Below are 15,999 nucleotides of genomic sequence, written 5' to 3'. Positions count from 1 at the left end.
GATTATTTTGAGGGGAAAAAAAAATAATAACAGTAACAGTTAAAAAATTTAAAATAATAATAGTTATTATATCTGAGCACCTGCCACCCAAGTGCTGCAACCAGGAGCGGGAGGGTGCTCGCCGCCCCCGACGGACCCCGTAGCCCCGCCCGGCCCGGGGCGCGGGTCCCCCGCGCCCCGGGCCGGGCGGGGCTACGGGGTCCGTCGGGGGCGGGGCAGAGGCGCGGGCGTGGGCGCGACTGGCTGGCTTTGCCTTGAGTGACAGCGGCAGCACCCCCCGGCCGCCTCCCGCGGCGGGGCCGCTGGCGCCGCGCAGTGCCCGCAGCCCGGGCAGCCGTGCCGCCCTCTCCGCCGCTATGGGCCGCGGGGCCGCCCCGCTCCGCCGCCTGCTGCTGTCGCTGCTACTTCTACCGACCGCGGGGACGGGCGGAGGGGGAGCCGCCTTAACGGTGGGGCAACCGGAGGCGGCAGAGGAGCTGATGGAGTACCGCGACCCTTGCAAAGCCGGTAGGGGAGCGGGCGGGATGCAACTCCGGGAGAAGTTTGCAAGCATGGAGGTGGCGGTGGGCAGGTGGCCCTGCGAAGCGCTTCTCGGTACCCTGGTGTCGCCCGGTACCGCGCGGCGGGACCGGCGTCGGGCTCACCTGGCCGCGGCGGGGCCCCCCGGCCGGGAGCCGCCTCGGCATCCCCTGCCCTCCCAAACCCCAGCGGGCACCCGGCGAGCTCCCCCGCTGCTGCCTGTCCCGCCGGCGCGGGAGGGTTCAAGGTGCTCCCCAGCCGGTGCCCCCGCTGCCCCCGTTACTTGCGGGTTGCAGCCCCGAGTCGGAGGCTATGCCTTGGGTTTTTTGAAGAAATCATTCCCCTCTTCCCCCCATCTCTTCGCTCACCCACCTGTTATCCACCCCCTCCCCTACGCGAGATCTCTGCAAAGCCAGGGAAATGCCCGGCGGTGCTTTGCGGTTTGGTGGTGGTTTGGTTTGTTTTGGTTTTTCTCCCCCATATAAGCTTTTTCTGCGCATTTTTTGCAGCCTGTTGGCAGCTGTTTCAACTTGTCCCGGGGTCTGTCCGGCCCGCAGTGGCGGTGCGCGCCCCGGAGAGGCAGGAGCACCCGGCACACGATGGGGGCCGGCGCGGGGGCTCTCCCGGGGCTCCCCGGCGGGCAGGGGCCGGTGCGACCAGCCCCGGGCTCCAGCCGAGCCTCCCGGTGTCTCCACATACTTCCTAGTTGCCTGTGTGCGAGTTACGGCATCCCCTTCAGGAAGCCTCCAGCTGCTCCTTCCATCCCTTTTTCAGAGTTTTTCGTTCCCGTGTTAAATTACACTCAGTTGTTTCTGAGCTCGTTGTGAGCCTTTTAACCGTTTGATTTCTCCAAGAGCTTCTGTCACCTCTAATATGTTAATTCGAAGGGAATAACAACCCAGGTTTTCTCTTTGGAAAGCTAGGTGGTACTCTTGATGTGACTGTTGCTGCTTTTGGTTCCAGCCATCAGTGAATGTTGTGGTCTTGTGAATTGCTTCTCTGCTGGGAAACTGGCAATCAATACCTTGTAAGTCTCGTTCCATTTACCGATAACTTTGTGCAAAGCCCTGTTTTCTTAATGCTGTAGGAATCGAAAAAAGAAAGGACTTTCTTTGTGTGTGGTGTAGTTGATCTTTTGAGTTGGGGCTTTGCCCTCCAAATGCTCTGCTAACTGTTCCTCAGTGTCCCTTGGTGATAGCTTCCCTTGTTATCAGCTCTCTCCTGACTGTTTTTAGGGGACTTGTAGCCGTATCTGCTCACATAGACGAGCTCTGTCACAGCAATGTCTATTGGAGCTTTTCTGTTTTGTATAGCAAGTTGTTTAACTGGCCTTGCATGCCAGCTGTGTTGTGAGTGGTAGATTTTATTCCAAAATTCAACTTGGTCCTCTTCTCTCCATAGAGCATTTTTTGCACAAAGCATTCGATTGATCACTAAGGCATCTATGATTTCACATGTGGTTTGGTGGGGTTTTTTAAGTCCTTCTGAATCAATGTGGGACCCAGCGCACCAAAACATGGGTTATTGTATTTGTGCCTACTTCTAAATGGCAATGAATTCATCTCTCTCTCTCTTTCCAGTGAGACTAGGTGTTAGTGATACAGCTGTGGTTTGGACCTGGAGAGCTGCAGGTACAGTGCTTTCCTATCTGAAAATGTATTATCCTTGTATTTCCTGCAGAATTATGGCATCGTCTCCAGTGTGTCTCACTTATATTTGGGACTGTTAGGTATTACTGTCAGGTCAAGTATGTGGAGGATGAGGAATGCTCCTTTTAAGGATCATATGGACAACATTTGCTCTAATTGACCTACCTACGTCAGACAGTGAACCTGTGACAGAAAAGGAGAAAAAAAAAATCCCAGCCAGTCACTTACCTGCCTTTGCTGTAAGACCCTTTCTTTCCCCTGCAGTCCCCCCATCTTCCAGGCTCTCTACCTCTCACTTCTGCCTGTATGCAGAGAAGAGCCTGGATTACAAACGGCAGTCTCCCTTTATTGTACATCCTCATCTCCTCTCCTAGTGGGCAGAAAAACCTTACCTGTGTTACTCCTGTCAATTTCATTCAGTCAGGATCAATTGCACAAATGATCTTTATATACTGACTTCTCAGGGTTTGCATCTAATACTTTTCCAATGTCTTCTTTCCAATAGAGAGGAAGGAGCGGACAAGAGCTCTGGAGGTCACACAGCCCTTTTCTGGAGCCCAGGGCCGGGCTGGTGTTTCTGACAGTGTGTGCACACATCTGGTTTTGGTGGGGGCTGCCAGGCAGCCTGGCCTTGCATTGCTTTGGCTTTCCTCTTGTCTGACCTGAGGCCCCAGAACTGCAGCCTAACTCTGCTTTTCTCCCCCACTCTTGTGTGCGTGTGGAGGACAATGTGGTGCCTTCTGCTTTGCTGCAGCATTTTCCACCGGTGAGCACTGTTAACCAGCTTTCTCATGTTTCAGGCGTCTTTTCTATGAATGGTATGAGTCTGTCTCTTTCAGCCTGTCCTGACTGCCTGTGCTTTCTGACTCTCTGATCCAGTTTCTCTCTATGTGGGCTGTATCAACCTGAAGTGCAGAGCACCTGGGCTACAAGATGCTCCTCATATGCCATGTACCTATCTCTGTGCACTGAATCGCTCCAGATTTTGAAGGCGGCCTCAAAACAGAGCAAGCAAGACTCTTACCACATGGACCTGTATTAGACACTGTCATTCCTCCCCCCTGCCTTGCTTTCGTGTCCTCCCTTCTCTTCCAATGTTAGACCATTAATAGAGCTAAGCAGGTGTTCAGTGCTGAATAAGCCATCCCAAAGGGTCAGTCCAGCCAAGGTTAATGAGTGAAGAGATCCATTTCTGTGAGACAAGGTGAAGACACCTCTAATGGAGTTGTCCCTCCAAGATGGGCTATGTCAGGGCTGGTTTTTAATGCCTGTATAGGAAATCTATCACACTCTCTTTCTGATGTGCTGTAACAGTGACAAGTCATCTTAACTTCCTTGGACCTGAGTTTCTCCACTTGTGGGACAGTGTCAATATTTGTCTAGCAGCATTACTGTCGAGAAGACAGTGATTGCAGACCTGCTGTGAAAAGCTCAGGCGCCTGGTGTGTTTTGCAAGGGAAAGTTTTTGATGGTGTGTGGAAACAGAGACACTATAGACTGTTTCCATTGCTGCTGTAGGCACAGGCTCCTGTGCACAGTCTTGTGCCTGCAGATTGTATGTAGGCTCTTAGCCCATTGCAAAGACAAACTGCTGCTCCATTTATTTGTTTTCCAAAGCTGTTAAAACTATAGTGCTTTACTTCTTTTTTGCTGCAGGCTAATGGCTGTGACCCAGAGGCCGTGATGGATTTAGATCTGGCAGGTTACGAAATGAAAGCTTGCCAGTTCCTCATCCTTGCAGCTCATGCCCTGAGGTTGAGTGCAGGCTGTCGATGGTTGATCTGCTGGACTGGAAGTGAAAAGCCTGGCACGTGCTCCACTCTTGTTGCATTAGCTAAGGTTATAATAATCTCCAGCAGCAAGGAGGGATGTGCAGCACAGAGCAATAGCCTCCTAAATCACTGCAACTACTGAGTTACTGGTATAAACATGTGTCCAGTTACCAGGGCGCAGCTGATGGGCCTTAACTCCAGTGCTGCTCAACCTCTTAACTCCAACCATCCAGGATTTCCTTTCCTAATCTGTGGCTGCTTTCTTGTCTTTTTGATAGGGGAGGGAGAAAGAACAAAATTCCTGAATGGGTGATGAAGGGGCAGTTGAAGCAGGGCTGCATTGTGGGTTTGAGTTGTCAGGGAAGGTGACAGTGCTGACTCTGCTGGGGGGGGTTTTGCTGAGTGTTGCCACAGGTCACTGGAGCTTGTCAAAGTGAACAGTGCAAAGGTTCCTGCCCAGATCTGCTCTGTTATAGATGGAAAAATGTTGTAAGCCTGGTATGTGCTTTGGATAGATCTGCTGCTCAGAGGGTCCAGCTAAAGATGCCTGGGCCAGGGTGCAGGTCTGAGCAAGGCTCCCTGACAGACAGGCAACAGGAGGAACTATGGATGCCTGTGAAACAAAACAAGCACATCCTTCTGGGGCTTTTCATGTGAACTGGAACCAAAGGAATTAAATAGGCTGTAGCTAATTCTGGTAATTATTTTGGTGCAAACTTACATGAACTTTGAAGAGCAGAATCTCTGAGGTTCAAGGTGACCTCTGGAGATGATATAGTCCAACTTATGTCAGCAAGAGGAGGAAGAACAGCTGGGCACTAAATAACTTGTCCTCTAGATATTTACAGTGTCAATGACTGGTTCCCTCCAGCAGCAAGCCTGTGATGAGGCTCTTTTCCACTTACAAGTCAGCAGGTGAAGAGAAAAAGCTGTGGTTTGGTCTCAGCATCTTTGTTCCTGGGTACTTTGGCTCCTTGTATGGTGCCTCCTGCCCTTTGTGAGCTGGAGATGCAGTGTTGCTCCCCAAGGCCTGGCATTTCCTTCAGTGGCTCATCTTCCAGGCTGGGGTCCTTTGGGGGTGTCCTGTGTTGGAGTCCCCCATTTCTATCTGCTCTGGCCAGGCAGTTTATTCTCATGTGGCATGTCCTGTCTGTAAGCTGACCAAGCTGTTTGGAACTGGAAAACTTGAGGAGGTAATCAAATGAGAAAGGGGAGTGAGGATATGTAAAGTCTGGGCCGCCTGAATATTGCTTGGGTTTGAGTAGGATGCAGGTGCTGTTTTCTCTGTTGGAAGCACAGGTCTATTATGTTAACAGGGCAACTTGAAAGCTCTTTGCAGGCCACGCTGTGGATCCAGCCTGCTCAGCTCTTGATGAGGGCCTTTCTGCAATCTCACAAGTTGTCATGTTTGGTTTGGCAATGGCAGGAGCACTGGCAGAGTATGTGCCAACCTGCCCTTTTCTTGGGAATCGCAGATTCCTATGGAGGAATCTCAGTTGTGTCTTACAGACTTTCCATAAAGCTTTGAAGCCTCTTAGCTGGTGTGGAAAGCCTCAGTGAGCTGTAGTACAGCTATGGTGAAGGTACCAGTGCCTCTGGTTGTAGAAGATGGTGGTGGGAGCCAATGGCTTACCCAAGGGCAGTCAGCGTGGCGGTGGCAGTGCTGGGAGCTGAATTCTGGTCTCATGACATTCAAAGCCATGTGGACTTCCAGAAAAGAAAGCTTCCTTCCTCCTTCCTTTGCCACCAATACTAACATACATGCTTGAGGGAAGAGTCTGAGACATAAACTAGTCTGTGGATTCCTTGATGCTGGTTCACATGTTTGTAGAGGAAGGAGAAAGCTCCTGCCAGCAATCATTCCTCTTACATTTTTCCCCAGTAAGTTGCAGGAAGGGTTAAACACTCAAGGAGGAAGTTAGTGACTGAGTCTTTTTGGGTGGTCTGGGAAAGAATGAGAGAACAGTGTATTCAGTCTTTAATTTACCTGCTTTGGGCGGGTCACAGCAGTTACAGAGCAGAAAACAGGTGGGTGAGGACTACTGGAAGCACTCTATGCACATTCTGTGCTGCGGCTGTTTGCTGTTGGGGATGCTCTATTTTGCAGTGAGGTAGAGCTGCAGGAGAAGCTTCCTCCTCAAAGGGAAGGTTTAACGTGGCTTTTGTTATAATCCTAGCCAAGCACAAACTAATGGCTGTGGCTTAATGGTTGGTGGTTATTTTTTCTTTTTCTTGCAGCTGAGATTCCCAGGTAGAGAAGCCATTGGCCTGTGGAATTTGAGCGCAAAACCTTATGATCCCTGGGAAAAGAAGCACTTGAGATCCAGATCTGAAGTCCTTCCAGTGTTTAGCTGTCTGCTTGGGATCTGACAAAAATGGGCTGGACCTTTGACACTTTTTGGAGTGTGTTAGATCTACTTGTCCTACATGAGATGTAACACTCAGTGCTATACCTACACCTTGTGATTCAGCAATGGACGGGAGAAGGGCTGGGCAAATTTAGGGCAGCAAGCTTTTTTTTTTTGTCTTAAAAAAGGCTGGTAGGGTGGGGAAGAGGTACTTGGAGTTGTCATGGATAATTCTGTGCAAAGACCTTGTAGAGCAGGGGTGTCAAACCCATTTTCACAGGGAGGCCACATCAGCCTTGCAGTTGCCTTCAAAGGGCCAAATGTAATTTTAGGACTGTAGGAGTAGTTAGATTTTTACAATCCTAAAATTACATTTGGCCCTTTGAAGGAAATCGTGAGGCTGATATGGCCCGTGGTGAAAATGAGTTTGACACCCCTGTTGTAGAGCTTTTATTGAACTTTGTAGACTGGGGGCAGTTCACAGGTGTCTGCCCTTGACCACAGCATGCGCAGGTTTGATCAATGAGGACGGCTCATTCCTCAGGTGTTCCGTGACATAAGATTAGTAAGTCACAGAGCCCCAGATGGAGGCATTCAGAAACTGTGCTGCAAGTCTTCCAGGCTTCAGAAGTCCATAAAGCTAAGGATTTTGGTTCAAGGCACTTTCCACTTGTGTAATTATATTCTGCCTTTGTAGTTGTGCTTGGAGTTTTCATTCTCCTCCTGTCTTAACCTCATACATAGTGTGCCTGTGCCTTGCTGGATGGCTAACACAAGAACTGGCTGTGTTTTACTGGTAAGCTGCCTCTTTCTCACTGCTAGAACTGTGCCCGTGAGTGTCTCCCAGGTGAGCAGCTGCTGCCCCAGTCTGGGGAAGAGCTGATGAATACCTGCTGCAGTGTATTCAGGCTCACCCATTTGTATTTGGGAAATTGCACGCACCATGTACCTGATACACTGGAATTTCTAGCCTCCTTTCTCTAATACATCTGTCTCTTTTTTTTTCTTCCCTCCTCTCTCTCTCCACATTGCTTTTGCTGCAGAGCCCCTTGTGCTCCCTGCCTTTTCCTTTGCTGTTTCCTATGGATCCATTTCAAATGTTCTCTTGTCTCCTTTTGCTTGAAGTTCTCTCCCGTTTCTGCAATTCTCTGCTCTCTGCCTTGGGTGTTCTGCAGTGGTTTCTCCCTCAGGCTGTGGGGTGACCCATCTCCTCTCCCACCCCAGCAGTAACTCATGCTGTTCTCCCAGCGGTCAGTAGGTTCCTCCATCCTCACTCACCTTACAGCAGCCCTGCGCTATGATGTGCATTTACTTTCTGTACTGTATTTGATGAACTAGTTCTGTGCAACAGGTGGTTTGCTGTAGTAGGTGGACTGCTGTGCACATCTCCCCTTTCCTTCGAGAAACCAGAAAGAAACGGTGGGGCCAGACTCTGTGAATCAGAGTCCAGGGCTTTCTGTACCAAGGAGATGGTGCTGGGAGTGGGGAGAACACTGACAGGGAGGTCTGTGTGCTCTTCGTGGAGACAGGCAACCTTGGAAGGAAGGAGGCACCTCTGACACTGAATGACCTGGTTGTCCTGCCTTGATCTTGAATGTCGCAGGTATGAATCTGCAACAAAATTGCTTTCAACTAGTGCTGAAATATGTTTTTACTGCACAGAAGAGCTGGATGATTGAGCAGAAACTGGCTGTTGTTTTAATTTAGCTACCAGTTTGTGGTGGTGGTTTCCTTTTTTTTTTCTTTCCCTCCTTTGTTGTAGTTGAGCTCCCAGAAATGCTGATCTCCAAGGACGCCTGTACTTTGATGTTCAGATCCACTCCAGCACTTTCTGAACAGGAAGGTTGCCTGTCAATAGAAGCTGCTTAAATGTGTAAGGAAGCCCTTGATTAAAGAACTCTCAGTGATTGATTGCTTGTTCTTGGCCAGTTTTTGTCAGCCCAGCTTGGAACGGAGAGAGATGTTTAACTGTGTGTTGAGAAGGAAGCCCACGCGGAACCCCAGCCACGGGTAAATCACCCTCTGTTTTGACTGATACGTGTTGTCAGAGACCTGCAGCTGCTGCTGGTCCATTAGTCAGCTCAGCTTTAGATCCAAACAGAAATTCACATCCTCTCAAGTAATTTTGTATTTGTGTGAATGTCAGCACCCAAGCAAAAAGCATCTGTTTAACCTCACCATCCATAAACCCCAAAGCTGTTGGCAGAGCAAACTGCATCACACTGTTATAGGACAGAAGTTCAAGCCTGCTGAACATTTTACCTCCTCCTGTTGATAGTTAGCATTGGAGAATGGTTGAATCTTTGTGTCCTTATTGGTTGATACAGTCCTGGAGGGTACTGAGAATTACCTTTCTTCACTTCTCAGATCGTAGCTGTGGGTGTTGCCAGTCTCCTACTCCTCATAAGCATGACTTTGAACTTAGATGGCATTGCCTGCAAATAGCATTGCCTCATCAGCAGCTTTTTCATTTGCTCAGAATTTTGGCAAAATTAGCTGGTTTGGTTGGTATTTTGCATGTTCAATTTCAGGTGTAGACCTGCTGGGGGTTGTTCATTCATTCAGAGAGCAGAGGTTGGAGGAAAGAGATTTATTCCCAAACTGTGCCCTGCCTCCCGCTAGCAGTGCAGTACTGGACAGAAGGGCCTGTCCCTGCTGCAGGTGGCGGTGGCTGCTGTGGAAGCAGAGAACTGTCTGCACTGGTGTTTGTGCTGGCAGGATGCTGTGTGATGAAGGTATTGGTTCAGTAAGGTTTTGCTTTAAAATCCCACACATATAAAAATACTGGACTTGGAGAATCAAAAACTCCATCTTGCAGAAATGCCAGCATTAGATCTGCTTTGGAGCCTGTGATGTAGTGCCTTGGGGATGAAGGTAGACTCAAATGATGTGACATGTCTTGAACAGCTGTCTGGTGCAGGGAGTCTACTCTGAAACTGCATAAATACAGGTAAAAAAGGGGATTTTTGGCTGCATTATCTATGTCTGTTGCAGAGTTTGGTAGTGGGTAGCAAATAAGGTAGCTGCTGCAGGAGAAGCTTGGACAGCTGCATGGCAGAGGTGTTTGAGCTGTGCTGGAGTCAAGAGGCTCCAGACTGAGGAACAGCAGTTGGTAAATGACTCTGGTGGGCAGTGGAGGAACCTAATATAGTCACCTACAAGTTATGTGGCCTTGAAAAGGGTGGAAATCATGCACCTGTATTTCCCTTACTGAATATCTTGGGCCTAAGTAGAGCTATCCCTTGGGTGACCTATTGTCAGTAGCTCAAGCTAAGCGTGGCAGGGGAATGATAAAAGAGCAAGGATCTGCACTTCTTTTTTGGAGCTTGTCAGTAGGGCTCTAGTCAGAAGAAACTGCAGTTCAAAGTTATGTGAACCTGACTTTGGATGTGTTTGATACTCCAGAGGTCTAGTTCAGGTTTCTGTGACCACAAGATCTTGTACCCTGCTGTTGTTCAGACACGTCTCTGTTGATTTGTCTGCTGCCTGTGCGTTCCCAACAAGTGTAAGGCACAGCTCTTTACCTGAAAGTGAGTTTTGAGAAGTTTTGGCCGCTGGTCCAAGAACTTTCTGGGTTATTTGCACAGTGTGACTTCTGGTGCAGTCTGTTTTTTGTGGTTCTATTGCAGTTACTCAGATTAAAGACCCATAGACCATCTTGTTTTGTCTGTACTGGCACTGCTGACCTGGGAAGGCAGAGATGCTCTGATTCTTGGGACCGACCCTTTTGCAGGGCGGGGGTGAGGAGGGCCTGGTTTTGCCCTGGCGGAGGAGCCTGTTATTGCTGTGCTGTTGATGCTGGCAGTGTATTTTGCTCAGTGACGCTCTGAGCTGCAGCTGGCCCGTGTATCAAACTGCTGATGTGTTGTGCAGTTGACTGCTGCCTGGATTTAATCTCTAACCTTTGATTGTTCTTGAAAGCATGTTCTAGGGATTGCACTCCCACCCACACTGCTCCTGTGACCCCTTCCATTTCCTGGGTGTCTAAGTACAGAACAGAAAAGATTCATTAACCTGGCAAGTAACCTCTTTTTATGAGGGAAGTGATTTTCTGTCACGCTCTGTTAGATCCTATTGATTTCTGGTTTTCCCCTCTTTGGCCTCTTCTGCCATATATTCTCTTCTTTGTCATGCTTCAGTAGGAAGGTGATATGTGATATGCTGGGGTTTTTTTTTGCTGTTTCCTGGGCAGAGAGCTGGGATCTCCGAAGGCCACTGCTTGAATGCCCATGTCTCTGCCTTTTCTTGGAAAGCTTTGTTGTCAAGGTAAACTGGTTAGTAATGGGATGTTGACATGAGGAGTAAAACCTCCTGGCTGCCCTTTTTTTCTTGATGTTGAGAAGACCATTTTCTATCCTTTTGCCCATTGTACAATCCCTCATCTCCTGGCAGGAGTGTGATGTGTTTGCCATGGGGTTTGCAGGCATGCGTGAAATGGAGACCCTCACACCATCATGTGTGCCTCCGCTTTCTGTCCTCCTGGGGGATGCTGGCAGCCGGGTCCTGATGCTTTTGTGGTTGCTCTGTATTTTGTAGCTACACCTCTACTTCGTATGAAAGTGAGGGAGCTGCCAGGTTTGGGCTGCCCCCCTGGCTCCTCGTTACTGAGGTAGGTTGTGGCAAGTGTGAGGGGAAGAGGCATGTCCTTGGAGCTGGGCGCGAGAATGTGCGGCTGTCCCATGTTTCAGGAGGAACAGGACATTCAGTGCAAAATTCCACGCAGGGAAGGGGGAAAGTGTTTTCTTTCCAACTAGTTCTCCTCCTGTGCACATTTGTGTATTCTTCCCTGTGGCCAGTCATCTTTATGCTAATGCAACTATTGCAAAGATAAAATATTACAAAGGTAAATGTTAAATACATGTTCTCTGAGCAGGATACCTCAGTTTTGAGAAGGCTGTTGCTGTTTATAATAGATTTGATTTTTAGACAGAGCCTTTCTGTGGTTCAGGGCAGGTATTTATTTCACTAGTTGGAGAAATATTTTTTTCTTCCAAAAGTACACTTTGACCTTTTGTATTAATTTCTCCATTTTCATGGTTCTTGTTAAATTACTCTTCTTTATGTGTGGATATTTTATGGTAGTCTTGCGTTAGAAGTATTGCAAGTGAAGTGTCAAAGACTTAAAATCTAAGAGAATGTTGTTGTTCCTCTTAGACTTTTGTATTGTTACAGGAAACTGAATTCTGAAGAAACAGTTTGCCTTTGCATTGCCTGTCCTGTTGCTGCTGAGGTTCAGCTGATCAGAATGAGGAGCTCTGCCCAAAGGGAGAAGTGAAGCTTTCTGGGGCAAGGTTTGTCGTCTAGGTTGTCCTAAAGGAAGGTGCAAGAAGAACAGATCCTATTAATTTACAGTTCTTAGGCTGCACTTTCCCGAAAACAGGCCATTAAACCCTGGGGGCCAGTGAAGGAATATGAGCTCTTTTTGCAGACTGATCCACAGTGATGTGGAGTGGAGAGCTGTGCTTGCAGCTCTTGATGAAACAGGTCCTGGCTATTTGGTGCCAGGCTGTTTGCAGGTTTGCTTTCATGGTTAACTAACTTAGGTGGGAAAAGGGGAGAAAGCTAATAGGAAGGTTTTGTAGGGAAAGCGGGTGGATACTTTGGTGAGGGGAACACACCAGGAAACTCTTGGAGATCTTAGTGGATTGTAGTCTTTGCTTTTAGTTGTGAGTGGATGTGGGTTAACAAACCAACAAGCTCAAGTCTTTAAATGCATTCGATTCAGCGTTTAAAGTTGTTTTTCCTCATATTCCTTTCAAGGCTTTGAACTTTCAATTTCTGTGTGTGCTTTTTCTAAAGTTTCCTGGTATCCTTCAGTAACTCCAAAGACTCCCAGCATACCTTGAAAGAGGGAACAATAATCTATAAACATAAATGCAAGTTGGAGTAGAGAAGTTGGAAGGTCTTCTAGCAAAACTGGGAAAGCTAGCAAAGTTACTATCAGCAGAAGACAACACCATCAAAGGAGCAACTGGATGTAGGGCTGGCTTAGGGGGGCATGGGACTCTAAAACATGTGATGTAAGGATGTTTGCTCTCTGGCATGAATGCAGTGCTGGAACTTGGTGACCTCTCCCTGCAGGACTGTTTTCAGAATGCCAAAGTGCCTTTTCAGTCAACATGAAGGCTCAAAGGGTTGTGTTTAAGGGCATGCAGGTCTTTCTTGCTGTGTAAGGAGTGGGCCTCTCCTCCGCTCCATGGTGCTGCTGTGTGATGCCGGCAGCTACTGCTTCCTCTAGGGCTGGCCTGAGGATGCTGTTCTCCTCTGGACACAAACACTTGGGAATGAGCCATGTCCTGGAGGAACTGCAGGTGAGCGATGGGGTTGCATTGCAGGTGGTGCCTCTTCTCTCCTTCTGCTGGTGGTGAGGCAGAGAGGGTGAGGGATACACCAGAAATCCTGTGTATGCTGGGGCTCTTGTTACTCATTATCAAAAACCTGCCAACAACCCCAGTTACCCTGTCACAAGCCAAGGTCCTGGCGTTGTCGCCATCCCCCTGCCTTGCCATGAATTTTGCTAACATGCATGAATGCAGAGTCCTGAAATTCAGGTTCATGGTTCCAAAGTTCATGGTCTTGAGAATAAACAAAAAACTATTGTGGTGGCTGAGAGCTGGGTACCCCATTAACCCAGAATCATGAATATTTATCATGCTGGATTACAAAAGAACATAGAGACTATATTGTATTTCCTATAACTTTATTTCCATGGCATCTTTTCTTAGCGGGTCACTTTAATGTAAGCTTTGCTTATTTAGTTGCACACTTTAAGCCGATTAACTTTTTACTAATAAAATGTGTGTTGACTCCCTTTGTCCCAGCTCCTGTTTGTTTGTACCTACACTCCTGTGACAAAGAGTCACAGAGAACTGCTTTAAGCTCTGGCTAAATCCCACTGCTGGAAGCTTTGAACGAGCTGAATGTGTCTGGGGGTGATTTCAGCCTTGCATTTTCTCTCTCACCCTCTCGCTGCCTGGAAGTTGGGCCCTGCAAAGCAAACTCTTCTGAACACCCCCTCCATTTCTGAGACGGTTTGTGGTGCTTTGGGGTTTGGCAGGAATGATCCAGACTGTTATTGTCACTCTCAGAGCTGGGTCAGAATAAAACTACAAGTGGGGGAACCAGAGAAGCTTTCCAGACATGAAGACTGTGGCTCTGTTCAGTAATTTCCCAGCTGGTAAACACATTATTCCGTCTCTGTTACATACTCACTGTAGTATATGGGCATCTTCTACTGGAAATTTGAAACCCCAGTTACTTTATTAGAGTATTTGGTGAGGTTTTGTGGCTAAAGGCATGGTTTCAGAAAGCATCTTGTGTTTGTGGTGGTCCTGATTTTAGGGAAGGACATTGTGCCTTTACACCTGAGAAAGACAATAAACAAGTTGTTCCTTACCCAGTATCAGCTAAGCATTTGGCTGCTGTGATACGGTTCTGTGGTGGACACAGACAGGTACCTCTGTGGTGTGGCAGGTACAGATAGATGGCTACGGGTTGTATTCACCACGTGGACAGTCAGTGGGTAAACAAGTGAGGTTGAAAAAAAATAAAGAGAATCTTAACAGACTCAGTAGCAGATCTCTAGTAGTGCTCAGTCAGCTGTGTTGGATGTGGCAGAGAAGTCAAGATGTGTGAGAATAGATACGCATCCTCTATCAGTGTCAACAGAGGAAATACAAAAGCAGTGCTGTGGGCGAGTTGGTTTTGTGACTTGTCCTGAACCCTGAACATGCCAGTCCAGAGAGAAGCTTTGATTATATGAGCTTATAGCTGGCTTTTGTCTAGTTTGGGATTCTGCTTAGGAGCTAGGGATGACTAGGTAAGAGCAGCTTTAATGAGCAATTGATAGGAGCACTTCCTTGTTTGTGTAAGTTCATGAACTGTCCTTGTTCTTATGGTACCTGGAAGGCATGCAGTTACAGAGCACCTCCTTTGAGTAGTTCATACACAGTATTCTCAGCTGATGGCAGAAGCATGTCTATTTAGTGCAGGGCATTGGATTTTCTCTTGTGGGGATATTTTGGGTTTTATTTTTCACTTGTGCAAGATTAAAGTCTATCTGTGAAGTTTCTTGGGTTGTCTTCCCCAAACTTCCCAATGGCTGTTTGCCCTGTATTGAGGAACAGTAGAGCAGATGAGGTTTCACATTGATTGATTTTCGACAAGTAGCGTGTGGATGTAGAAGGGCCCATTAGCAATAAGCCCAAAGAAATATATTGATGTGTTTCCCCCTTTCCTTTACTCTCTGACCCACTGTGACATCTTCTGTCACTGATCTTGTAACCTTCTCTGCACAGTCCGACCTGGTGAGGAGACAAACCCAGCCTTAGCAGTGAAGCCATCACCAGCCATGCAAATACTGGTTTCCTCTCTGATGATACCCAGTTCCTGTGTGACAGCTGTGCCATGTCCTGCAATAGGGACACCTTTGTATAGTAGAGTATGGATAAACAATTGTCATATTGTTTGCTTTGTTTGTGGAATGATATGTTGGGAACTGCATTATGTTTTCTGAACTGCCTTAAATATTACATTTCTAAACTTCCTCAGACTTCTGGACTGTGGTAATACCCCTTTTTTCCAGTGGATTTGCCTGCTCTCAGCTCTTCAGTGCCTGAAGCTGAGGGAGCTCTGTCCTCTTGCAGGTGCATGAAGAGTGGATGAAGGTTTGCTCTCCACTATACTGCAGATCTGTGGAAAATCTAAAGGGGAATCAGAAGAGTAGAGTTTAAAGGCCTCTGTGCTAGGCCATGCTGCTTTATGGTGGTTTTAATCTTGTGCAAGATTAAAGTCTATGGGTGTGTGCCTTGTGGGGAAGCACTGGTATTTGATGGGTTAAAAGCTGTGGTGTTGATGAGGCTGCAGAGGGATAACTGACAGGAGGGGGAGCAGATCTGCTGTTGCTGGATTGTTACAATAGCTCAATAGCTGGAAACCCTTTTTGATGGGGACAGCCCTTCTGGAAAGTGCTCACAGTTCGCTTTCTGCTGATGCAGAGCTGGCACGGGAGTGCCTGAGAGGGAAAGATGGCGCCAGATCTCCCTGCTCATCCTTTCTGCTAATGGTGGGAGGGAAAGCAGGTTGCTACAGCTCCCTCGGGCTCTCCTGCGGAGCTAATCCCATCCCCTGTCCCTGATATCTTCTGGAGGAGCAAGAGGTGTTGAAAACCAGTAGCCACTGGAGCAAATGCCTGAGCAGAGTCCTCTTTCTGATGCAGCACAAGTCTCCTTCTGTAATAAATGAGCCACTTCCCATTTCTGGTACCTTCCTTTTTCCAGTGGAGCTGGTGACCCTGCTGATGCCCAGGAGTGCTCATGGCAAGGCCTGGCTTAAGGCTGTGGGAAACTGGAACTAATTTATTGTTTGCAGTACTTTGGGCTGGAGTTTCTCCTGGTGTTGATCTGCCTGGGGCTGGGAAGAGTTTTCAGAGCCTGAATCAAAAAAGGGCTTTGCTGCCTCAGAGCAAAACTAATGCAGGGAGACCTTACTGGTGCTGTTAAATCCTGGCAACTGCCTCAAAGCAGCTCTGTCCCCTTTCCCCTTTGCTCCCTGTTTTTGTCAAACTGCAACCTCCCACTTCAAAGACAGGCACGCTCCTAACATAAGACTGTTTGCTATCCAGAGGGCACAAACAGCTTGTCAGGGGAAGCTGTCTTTATTCCCCATGTAAAGACATTTTATTAAGGCTGGGAAATGTCAAAACTGAAGTTT

At 47.9% G+C, this 15,999-nt stretch overlaps 1 protein-coding gene and 1 long non-coding RNA gene across 5 annotated transcripts in view; both read left to right on the top strand.

The window, feature by feature from the left end:
* The first annotated feature begins 316 nt into the window (after positions 1 to 316).
* TLL2 (tolloid like 2) overlaps positions 317 to 15,999 on the top strand; it is a 91,392-nt gene continuing 75,709 nt past the window's right edge. For all 4 annotated transcript variants that reach the window (XR_011740288.1, XM_071811877.1, XM_071811878.1 and 1 more), the window contains exon 1: positions 317 to 507. Coding sequence is in view for 3 of the 4 variants with exons in the window: in XM_071811877.1 (XP_071667978.1) it covers positions 357 to 507 (151 nt within the window). In the remaining variant the exon portion in view is untranslated. The remainder of the gene's footprint in view (positions 508 to 15,999) is intronic.
* Positions 1,236 to 2,938, top strand: LOC139828497 (uncharacterized). Its single transcript, XR_011740174.1, has 3 exons — positions 1,236 to 1,546; positions 2,100 to 2,150; positions 2,674 to 2,938. It is a non-coding gene; the product is annotated as an uncharacterized lncRNA (long non-coding RNA).

The sequence above is a fragment of the Patagioenas fasciata genome, chromosome 8 (genome assembly GCF_037038585.1).
Source record: "Patagioenas fasciata isolate bPatFas1 chromosome 8, bPatFas1.hap1, whole genome shotgun sequence".
NCBI lineage: Eukaryota > Metazoa > Chordata > Aves > Columbiformes > Columbidae > Patagioenas > Patagioenas fasciata.
This window is presented reverse-complemented; position numbering and strand designations above follow the sequence as displayed.